This window comes from Cardiocondyla obscurior, linkage group LG04 (genome assembly GCF_019399895.1).
Source record: "Cardiocondyla obscurior isolate alpha-2009 linkage group LG04, Cobs3.1, whole genome shotgun sequence".
In the NCBI taxonomy this organism is placed as follows: domain Eukaryota; kingdom Metazoa; phylum Arthropoda; class Insecta; order Hymenoptera; family Formicidae; genus Cardiocondyla; species Cardiocondyla obscurior.
The window spans coordinates 2,315,105-2,325,754 of record NC_091867.1 but is presented as its reverse complement, the minus strand read 5'-3'; the positions used below and the strand labels follow the sequence as shown (position 1 = coordinate 2,325,754).

Genomic DNA, 10,650 nt, shown 5'->3' with positions numbered 1-10,650 from the left:
AATAGGAACTAGTACATCTCCGAGCTTCGCGTCTCGCGAGCGTCGCATCTTCTTTCTACTTCGGAATCTATGTCTGACGTATATTGTCAACACCCTGACATGTCCGACTGATATTCAGCCTTATGTTTAAACTTTAGGGCGATAGTTATCGGGAAAAGCAGTGCAATAGATTTATTTTTGCGCGTCTTCCTTTTTTTTTTTCTTTCAATTTAGGTTACGCATATTCATTTCACTCGTCATTACTAAGTTACGGACTTAATAAATTTATCAAAATTGCTATGTGCAATAAAGAAAATGCGTTCGTCAAATAAAAACGTTTAGCGATATTGTTTGTTAAAAAGAAACAAAATGTATTTTTTTTTAATAGACTTTTATTCATCTTGATGGATAGAAATGATAAGGTCCTGATTTCGAAAGTTTTGCAAAATATAATTGATTTTTGTGACATATAATCATTGCTCACTACAAAATGCAATGTAAAATCAATGATCTGCCTGATGAATTGCTGGAGTACATTTTGAGCTTAATTCCGCCTTACAAAGATCTGCAGGAATGCAGATTAGTTTGCAAAAGGTGGTACCGTGCTACCAAAAGTATGTATTTCTTTTATATTAATTTTTGTATATTTTTTTAATGTTTATTATATATGCTAACATATATACTTTGTTAATTAGATGTAATAGAACACAACAAAGCTCACTTTCAAAAGTCTGTTGCCTTTGGATCCTTACTATGGAATTCATTACCATCCATGCATTGGATATCTACTATTGGAAAGAGACACTCCCATTCAGCCTGTATATATGACAACTCCATGTATGTTTTTGGTGGCTGCACAGCAGCATGGACAACATTTAATGATTTATGGCAGCTGGATTTAAGTACAAGAACATGGGTTAGGCCAATTACAATGGGCAATTATCCATCACCAAAAGCTTGTGCCACTATGCTTTATTATAAGACAAACTTAATTTTGTTTGGAGGATGGTCTCATCCATCACCATATCCACTGCATCAGGTACCTATTCCTAAAAATTGATTAGCTTTAATATAATAAAATATTTTAATAAAATTAAAAATTAATAAAAATTAATAAAAAAAAAATTAAAAAAAATTTAATATAATAATATATAATTTAACATAATACAATATAACTGAGATTGTACTTACAGCATAATATTATATTTACAGCAATGGAAATTATTTAATGAGCTACATGTATACTGCATAAAATCGAATAAATGGACAGCTATAAACACACTAGAAACCCCGCCACCAACATCTGCACATTCTGCAACAATACATAAGAATCTAATGGTCGTTTTTGGTGGAGTGTGCAATGAATATATGTATATCTTTGTAAATTATTTATATATACGTACAGAAACAAAATAGGCTCATGCATTCATACTCAGCATTGTTTGTTTTGTACAGCTCTAATGATGTATGGTGCTTAAATTTGGACACATATACTTGGCATAAACAAAGCACATCAAATTTAAAGCCACAACCACGTTATGGCCAGTCGCAAATTGAACTTGGAGAAAAGCATTTACTTGTGCTTGGTATGTGTATTTAATTCTGCTGACATTTGATGCAAAACACTACTCTGTCTTTTGATTATTTGATAAATATATGCATGAAAATGTACAGGAGGTTGCACAGGGCCAAATGCTGCTATGAATGATGCTTGGTTGTTAACAATGGAAGGTACATCTTGGACATGGAGAAAAGTTAATATGCACAATACAGAATGGGCCCCAACACGTATTTGGTGTCATCAAGCTTGTAAGGTAGTATCTAATTTAATTTTTATTGTAATGCAATTTTGTTAAATATAATTAAGTAATGTGCACAAAATATTTGTACAAAATAATAAATTTTTTTAAGTAATCTTTAATATAATTAGAACTGTTATTTTTATTAAAAATAATAAACATTAATCGTAAAAAACTATTATTTGTATAGGTGGGAAATTACATTATTGTACTTAGCAAAAATAGACATCAAACCAAGTCGAGTGATATGAGTATCTCGTTAAAAAAAGTTGCGTGTCAAAGGAGTGCCTCACCGCGTTTATGCGAATCAAATCTTTTACCCGAAAGGTCTGGTGTAATTATAATGATATTATCCTAATTTTTATGTTGTAAAAATATTAATAACATTGTTATAAAGAGTTTGCATTTTTTTTTTCAGGCAAGGAAATGTATCTACTGTGGACAAAGATGAAAATGTAAATGGAAAGCATGGAGTATTCTCTAGGGCATGTCCACAAAATGCGCACACGTCATCGCAAACTCCAAATATTCCAAAAACAATACCATTTTACAGTGACAATACTCTAAGCATGGCAGCATTTCGCGATCAATCTTTGCGTAGTAATTCTAACACGAATAGGCAACGTCAATTGGAATCGCTCAGGAGGATGGAGGAGAAAATACGAAACAAAAAAGCAGCGGTAACGAAAGTATCAAAAAAAGCTGAGAATACGTTGTCGATATTTGTGTTAGATATTACCAATGTTCTTTCGGACGACTGCAACGCTTCATGGGTCCCTCTAAAGCAAAACGGTCATTCGGGTCCCGATGAGAGAATTCTGTACTCTCTTGTGTTAGGAAGGGGAGAATTAATAGTTTTTGGAGGTATTCGTAAAGAGCATTCATCAGGCCATACCGACATAGACGATTCAGTTGTATATAACGATCTTCATTTTATAAATCCTCCCCGATATATAATTTAATATTGAAAAACAATGAAAGATAGTTTATATTTATCTGTATTGAAGCACAACTTCTACTGAAATAGTAAATTCACATGAGTGTCTTACCAATTTAATTCGGTTACTGGATGTTATTAACATCGAATGATTAAATCAATTTCGATATATATGTGTGAATTGTTCTAAAAGGAGCTATGTTTCAAGACTGACGAATATCCTGGCGTGCAGTTTAATAAAGTTGGAAATAAAAATGTATATATAAAAACATGATTTATATATATTGTACACAAGCATGCACCCTATATTTTTGTATAAATTTACATATATATATATATATATATATATATATATATATATATTTGTAAAAACATTTGGCGAAATTTGCCTTTTGCTCGAAAGTCAGATAACGTGATTATTTTTCTCATTCAATGGAATTGATTAATTCTTCATTATAATTTTTGTAAACCCGGCGTAAATTGTAATATATACCGCAATACGTTCATAACCTCTTATTAGATATTGTTAGAGACCATCTTTCTGCATCGGCAAACGTTATTTTCTGCGTACCAGTGTATACATGTCTACACGAAAAAGATATTTAACACTTTGAAAAAAGACGATTCGAAACGAGAATGGATAAAATCTTCAGATCGATTTATACGAACCGGCCAGCATTGTATAAGACGTTAACGAACGAGCAATATGTGCAGTAATTCACTTTTTATTAATTAAATACACTTTTTCGTTGCATATTTATATCTATTAATAGACGTAAATTTGCCTATGTGTTTTAGGATATCCAGCAAATTATCTGCGAAGCGAAATGTACCTGTAATTAGTACAACGTTATCGGCACAAGAATATTCAACGTAAGACGTTCAATTTTATGCGTTTCTTTTTTTATTTTTATTTATTTAAAAAACTGACATATACTGTAAATTACGCATTTTCAGAGCTTTTTCCATCGGTGCCAAGCACGATAAAACTCAAATTTCTAGGCCATCCTCTAAACGGTATCCTTTGATAGATAATCAACAAAGACGATGCATGTTCGTTCAAACACAGGACACACCAAATCCAAACAGCCTAAAATTTATTCCGGGAGTGCCGGTGTTAGGCACGGGATGTACGAAAGATTTTCCTAGTGTTAAGGATGCATACTGTTCGCCGCTTGCAAAAATGTTATTTCGCATTGAAGGAGTAAAGGCAGTATTCTTCGGGCCCGACTTTATCACAGTTACAAAATTTGACGAGGACGTAGAATGGAAGCTGCTAAAACCAGAAATATTTGCCACTATTATGGATTTTTTCGCAAGCGGATTACCAGTCATGGATGAAACTTCTCAGTCTCAAACAGATACGCGTATAGTTCACAATTTGTTACTTTTACAGTATTTGAGAAAATAAGATACTAATCAGTTTGTTTTTTGTAGAAGTTGATGCGGATGATGACGAGATCGTTCAAATGATAAAGGAATTATTGGATACAAGAATTCGGCCTACAGTGCAAGAGGATGGTGGTGACGTTGTATTTATGGTAAGTGTTTTGTGTTCTGCTTAAATTTTTGCGAGATTTTGGATTTATTATTCCGAATATATTATTTTTACAATCGTAACAGGGTTTCGAGGAAGGTGTTGTGAAATTAAAAATGCAAGGCTCGTGCACTAATTGTCCGAGCTCGATAGTAACATTGAGGAATGGTATACAAAATATGATGCAATTCTATATCCCCGAAGTACTCGGAGTTATACAAGTACAAGATGAAACGGATAAGATCACTGAAAAGGAATTTCAAAAATTCGAGCAAAAGATCAGTAAAGTAGAGGAGAATAAAGATAAATAAATTTGATAATTTATAATTTGTCGACGATAGAAAATCTTCGTACTTCGTAATTGTGCACATTGTAAATAATAAACCAGAATGATTATGATCCCAGATTAATCAATTTTAAATTTTTATTACAAAGTGTTTATCTGCTAGATACAGAAACTTGCCAAACGCGAATAGTATTATCGGAGTATCCAGCAAACAATGTTTGACCGTCAGTGGACCATGCGAGGGACAAGCAGAGAGGGGGCTCAGCTTTACTAGTAGCGGATACAACTTCGGGTTTTAATTCCTCGACCATTTCTTTAGTCTCGAGATCCCAGATTTTGATCCATGGTCCAAACGCAGCGCACAGCCAGTAACGATTAGGGCTGAAGCATAACGCAGTAATGATGTCGTTGTGGTCTAAAGTGTGGAGATGTTTTCCATCATTCAAATCCCACAGCATAGCTTTGCAATCCTGTGAATAAAATATATGATTCGTATAATCGTTATATTTTAAATAATAAATAATTTATATATTATACACACTTTTCCACCAGATGCACAAAGAGATCCGTCAGGTGATACCGTAACAGTATTTAAATATCCTGTATGACCGCTATGGTTGATCTTCAATTTGCAGTTTGTCAAATTCCAGACCTGCAAAAGATACAAATTGTTATTAGATCTATATTGTAACTATAGATAAAAAAAATTAGATAAATGGTATTCAATGTCAGTCCCATATCCGCAAACACTCATAGATGTATCATGTGTGTGTAACATAAAATATCCATCATTCTTATTTTTTTTAATATTTTATATTTATATTTATAAATTATATGAATATTTTTACCTTGACAACACGATCCCAGCCTGCAGAAACAATAATAGGATTGGCATGATTTGGAGAAAAACGCACACAGCTGACCCAGTCTGTATGTCCATCATCTTGAATGGTATATTTGCACTCAGCCAATGTATTCCACAGTTTAATCGTTTTGTCTCGTGAGCCCGAGACAATCTGACGATTATCCACAGAGAAAGCAACGCTCAGAACATCCTACATTTAACAGAAACGAAACTCGCGATCAATTAATAAAGTAGCATATATATATTATCCCATAACTGGTAAATATCGAATCGATACTTACGATATCACTGATTTAATCAGTGCCTACCTCTTCTATTTCTTAGTAAAAAAAAACATATAAAAAAAAGCTTCAGTACATATTTTCGATGAAACTATCACTTTATTGCAATAAAGACAAATAAAAATCTCATTTTACGCTCGGATATACCGTCGTAACATGAAAAAATTTTTCTTTTGCCTTTGCAATAAAAAAAAAATCGAATATGCAGTTGCATCGCGGAAGAGCGAAGTCACACCTTAGTATGGTCTTCAAATCGCCTGGTTGTACGACCAGCTGCTAAGTCCCAGAGACGCAGCGTTTTATCCCATGAACCAGACAGAGCGTAATTGCCGTCGGATGAAAGAACTACGTCGCTTATAAAGTGCGAGTGACCATACAGACGTTTTTGTGGAATACCGTAGTTAGCTTCGTCGCGTGTCAACTTCCATACGATCAGTGTCTTGTCTAAAATTAAAAAAAAAAAAAAATAGTAACATATGTAACAATTATTCTAAAAATTTAGGACAACTTTAACCAAACTAGAATCGACTTGAAAATATTAAAATAAAATACATTAAAAAATTTTACAACAAACAATTTTTCTATTTAATTAAGTTAGCTTGAACTAAATTAATTAAGCTAATTGGAATAGGAATTTTCGTAATAAAGTAAGAAATACGCCCTCAAAGCATGGAATACTTGCCACGTGACGAAGACAATATCATGTCCGGATATTTCGGGTTTGTCGCGATTTGCGTGACCCACCCATTGTGGCCGCGAAGCGTGCCTCTTAGCTGTAGAGTTTCAGTCATCTTAGGTTGCTATCGGCCGCGTAATATCGCTGATTAAAACGGATTAAATCCAAACGCACTTCGTCTATCAAACGACGAACGTAAAGGAACGAGAAGCGCCAAGCAGCGCGCCGGACTCGGTCTCTGTAAATAAAATCCATTGATGCGCCGCTCTGTATCGCGTTGCGTTCCGATATTTAAACCTCGTTTATATGCGCCTCGGCGTACCAACCAATTGCAGCACGAAATTTGTTCTTTCACGTCGTACCGGCCGTATTGGTTCAAGGCAGATAGCCCAACTGAAAATCGCGGCTTTTACGCGTACGGATGCAGAGGCTCGTCCGTGTGAAGCCTTTTCCTCTATCCGACGGCAGCCGAAGCGCCTAGCTTCACACGGACGAGCTTCTACATCTGTCGCGTAAAAGCCGCGATTCCCAGTTGGGCTTTCTGGTTCAAGGTTATTTTCCTTCCTGCACGGCCTGTACTAAAAGAAAGGAGACGAGCTGGTGCGGCCAATTCAGTCGAGAAAAACGAGTCAGTTGATTACGATTTTTAAACCGCCCCGAATACGTGCGCTCGTCGGGCGGCACTTCATTCACGCCTATGGTGTGCGTGTGTGCGGCGCGTGTCGACGATTCATTCTTTCACGCGCTCGACGAACGTCGGGATCATCGGTGGAATCATAGGTGACGAATCAGGACCGAGCGCACCTCGTGCAATGATCGACGTGTCATCGACCAATTAATAAACAGGCCGGATCGGTGGGTCAATTCGGCGGATTGTTTGTCAGGTAACGTGAATCCGCGGGCGTTCCCGGCATCGAACGATTCGCGGCTCGTTAATTGTTTTGTAAAAGTCACTTGGGCGTGATTCGACATTCCGCGAGAAAAACGCTACGGAACGTTCGTGAAACTATAACGCTGTACCAAGCCACTTTGAAAGTTAATGCCAAGCTACAACAAGACTGATTATTGTCTTGCATATTGTTAATCCGTCCGCATAATCGCAACCTCGCGTTCTCAAGAATGTCATTTTTATTTTCTTACGTTAATTTGATAATGTACTTGAACGATCTGGAATAATAATTCTGAAAAAGTTGCTCGGGTAATTTATGATCTCACAGTCATACGTTTACTTGAAAAATAATGTAGTAATACTTGTACTTTTTTTTAGCAATGGCTGCAGGTGGTAGCAGTTTTATTAGCAAGCCAGCCAGAGGATGGCTGCATCCAGATCATCTAGTAAGTAAGGAAGGGATTAGTTACACAGTGAAGGTATGTTATTTATTATTATATTGATTAGATATAATACTAGATTAATTTTTTAAGTGTTGTAAAAAATTAGATTTAGATATTACAATGATACAAAATGTCCTTAAAGATAAACTATAATTTAAATAAATAAAAAAAAATTAATAAAATTAAATAAACTTAAAGATAAGCCCAAGTTAATTCATTTATTTCTTTATGACTGATTTTACTATACAAATTTATCTATATAAAAAAATTTCAGTATATTGGATGTCTAGAGGTTTATACTTCAATGAAAAGTTTAGATTTTGAAACACGCTCATGTGTTGCTAAGTAAGTTATCAAATGCTACTTTTAATTACAATTTTCTTTGTTACCAAAATTTTTAACTATAGAAAAAACTTATTTTTAATAATTTTTTTATCTTATTTTAGAGAATGTATAAACAGAGTTTGTGAAGCTGCTGGGTTAAAGTCTGCAGATAAAAAAAGAAGGGTACTAAATTTTAGTAAAAAATTTAATTAATTATTATATTAACAGATAATGGTATTTATATTAATAATCTTCTGTTGAACAGGTTAATAGAAAAGTATTGAGGGCCATTGCAGATAAGCCTTATATGGAGCATAGTGCTGCCAATGTTACTTTGACCATTAGCAGTTGTAGTTTATCCTTGACAAATATTGAAAATGGACATATTATTGCGAAACATGATATGCCGCGTATATCCTTTGCTTCGGGAGGCGATACGGTATCAAATAAATATTTAGCATAATTTTTTTTATGCATATTTTATCATAATTTTGAAAATTATAGTTGTATTTTATATAACAGGAAATACTAGATTTTGTTGCATACGTTGCTAAAAATATGCAAGAGTGGCGTGCTTGTTATGTACTTGAATGTACAGGTGGTTTAGCCCAAGACGTTATATCTACTATTGGACAAGCTTTCGAGCTCAGGTTTAAAGAATTTCTTACAAAACCAAGTTCTCTGCAGTAAGTTGTAAAAATTAATGGCATTTATCGATATAGTGCTATTACAATTTTTATAGTATTGTGTATTTTTTAGTCCTGTATTAAACGGTGTCAGAGAAATAGATAGGGATTATTACAATGATTTACCAGGGAAAGTACCGCCAGATATTGGACCACCGCCAGTGCCGCCTTTACCTACTACAGCATCTACATTGCCTAATCTGAAACATCATCAAAATCATGTGTCGCGCAGTCATGCGCAAAATATTACGGTTGATTCATTTGCATCTACTGACAGACATCAGCAACTGGCAGGTAATATATTTACTGAAATTATTATCGCTACTTGAATATGTATTCATTGTCGAACGTGCACGCGTTTTTTTCGCGTTTAGACTTTGACATGGAATAGATTTAATAAAAAAACATTTTGTTTCTTATATTATACTTTATTTTTTTTTTTTTACAGAAACTGGAAACCTAATTGATTTAAATTCAGATAGCGCTATACCTCCATCAACAAATTTAAATGTTATGACTGAGCACAATTATGTGAACGACAGTGTCATAGCTGCAAATAGGGACAATTATCGTGATCCAGCATCACTTTTTGATGTTTTTGATATGCGTAAGAATATTATTACAAATTTAACTTTTTAAGAATCTTGATTTTTATTCATTATATTTATATTAAGTTTTATTTACAAATTATAGAGCCGTTTAGTTCTGCAATATCAGATATGAACAGACTAAGTCCCCGAGAACAAAAAGAGCAGTTGAAACAAGAAATTTGGTTTCACGGGAGTGTTAGTCGATCTGAAGCGGAGTCTATGCTCACTAGAGTATATATATTTATTATAAAATTTAAAGTTCTTGTTATGTCATATAAATATTTATTTTTTGTTTTATTTTATAAGGATGGTGATTTTTTGGTTCGAGAGTCGCAAGGTCCCGGTCAGTATGTTCTGTCGGGGATGCATAATAACACTCCAAAACATTTGTTGTTAATTGATCCCGAAGGTGTTGTAAGTGTAAAACAATATAATTATTGCTAAAACTGAAGTATATAATTAAATTATTGGTATATATCGATTATAAATTTATATGCTTATTTAAATTAAAACTTTTATAATTTTAATTTACAGGTTCGCACAAAAGATCGTGTATTTGATAGCGTAAGTCATTTAGTGAATCATCACTGTGACAACGTATTGCCTATTATATCGGCTGACAGTTCTTTAGTGCTACGTTACCCCATACCCAGGCATACGAATTATTGATTTTAAACAATGACTAAATGGTATAGGGTCCTATGCAATGAGAAAAACGCGATTGTATAACAACTGCTGATTGGTTCCGTCACTTTTTCTACATATATTGTGGGACCTGTTCTTACTTCGAATTGAAGAAAAATATAATTCAAAATATTAACGAACAGCAGCACGTTAACAGTTCAGATTTCCTTTACAAATAATATTTATAGTATAATCTGTCGCGCTTCTCTCATTATATAGGATTTTAAATAAACTTGTCAAAGATTTTGCGAATAGTTATTTTACGTATCTTTGCACGTGAGAATCTTTGACAAGTTTTGGCTTTTCGTGATATTTCTAAAATCAAGTTGCTTCATACAAAATATATATGGTTTGTAGTGTCTTTTTATTGTATTATGAATAGATATTTATGTGAATATACTTTTGTGAATCTCTTTACGAAATGTGCCAATCTAGCCAAAGTAATATAACTTTTATAATTTCTATAATTTATCAGAGTTAAGCACATTCCGATTTTCTGTATAAAATATTCCAATCTAATTTGTGACTTTGGATTTATGTAAGATTTATATACGTAGAGAAATTTTATATACAACTATATTTTAGATATAGAATACGCTTTTTATATCCGACATATTGTTGCAACTCCATCTTTCATGCAAAAATAATAAATATAATTTCATGCAATTAAAATA

At 33.6% G+C, this 10,650-nt stretch overlaps 4 protein-coding genes across 6 annotated transcripts; 3 read left to right on the top strand and 1 right to left on the bottom strand.

Moving 5' to 3' along the window:
• The first annotated feature begins 22 nt into the window (after window positions 1-22).
• Fbxo42 (F-box protein 42) lies at window positions 23-2,984 on the top strand. The gene is made up of 7 exons (XM_070655513.1): window positions 23-593; window positions 675-1,018; window positions 1,192-1,349; window positions 1,435-1,565; window positions 1,654-1,793; window positions 1,969-2,105; window positions 2,197-2,984. The coding sequence occupies exons 1-7, from the start codon at window positions 470-472 to the stop codon at window positions 2,738-2,740; spliced, it is 1,578 nt and encodes a 525-aa protein (XP_070511614.1). The 5' UTR covers window positions 23-469; the 3' UTR covers window positions 2,741-2,984.
• An 86-nt stretch (window positions 2,985-3,070) lies between these two features.
• Window positions 3,071-4,662, top strand: LOC139101971 (NFU1 iron-sulfur cluster scaffold homolog, mitochondrial). Of its 2 annotated transcripts, none has more exons than XM_070655520.1 (5): window positions 3,071-3,423; window positions 3,514-3,588; window positions 3,673-4,082; window positions 4,153-4,256; window positions 4,339-4,662. In XM_070655520.1, coding segments are annotated over exons 1-5 (816 nt in total). In that variant the 5' UTR covers window positions 3,071-3,421; the 3' UTR covers window positions 4,564-4,662. The 2 variants fall into 2 exon arrangements, with proteins under 2 accessions (XP_070511621.1, XP_070511620.1); XM_070655519.1 differs by having other exon boundaries at window positions 3,071-3,428.
• On the bottom strand, window positions 4,646-6,578 carry Rack1 (Receptor of activated protein kinase C 1). Its single transcript, XM_070655518.1, has 5 exons — window positions 6,367-6,578; window positions 5,920-6,128; window positions 5,387-5,593; window positions 5,080-5,190; window positions 4,646-5,008 (listed from the first exon to the last, which is right to left on the bottom strand). Exons 1-5 carry the CDS (start codon window positions 6,473-6,475, stop codon window positions 4,691-4,693), a joined length of 954 nt encoding a protein of 317 aa, XP_070511619.1. The 5' UTR covers window positions 6,476-6,578; the 3' UTR covers window positions 4,646-4,690.
• A 354-nt stretch (window positions 6,579-6,932) lies between these two features.
• Shc (SHC-adaptor protein) lies at window positions 6,933-10,648 on the top strand. Of its 2 annotated transcripts, none has more exons than XM_070656167.1 (11): window positions 6,933-7,244; window positions 7,628-7,728; window positions 7,967-8,037; window positions 8,139-8,199; window positions 8,282-8,455; window positions 8,539-8,702; window positions 8,776-8,996; window positions 9,151-9,309; window positions 9,396-9,523; window positions 9,599-9,706; window positions 9,827-10,648. In XM_070656167.1, exons 2-11 carry the CDS (start codon window positions 7,630-7,632, stop codon window positions 9,959-9,961), a joined length of 1,320 nt encoding a protein of 439 aa, XP_070512268.1. In that variant the 5' UTR covers window positions 6,933-7,244; window positions 7,628-7,629; the 3' UTR covers window positions 9,962-10,648. The 2 variants fall into 2 exon arrangements, with proteins under 2 accessions (XP_070512268.1, XP_070512269.1); XM_070656168.1 differs by lacking the exon at window positions 6,933-7,244 and adding an exon at window positions 7,276-7,558.
• The last annotated feature ends 2 nt before the right edge of the window (window positions 10,649-10,650 follow it).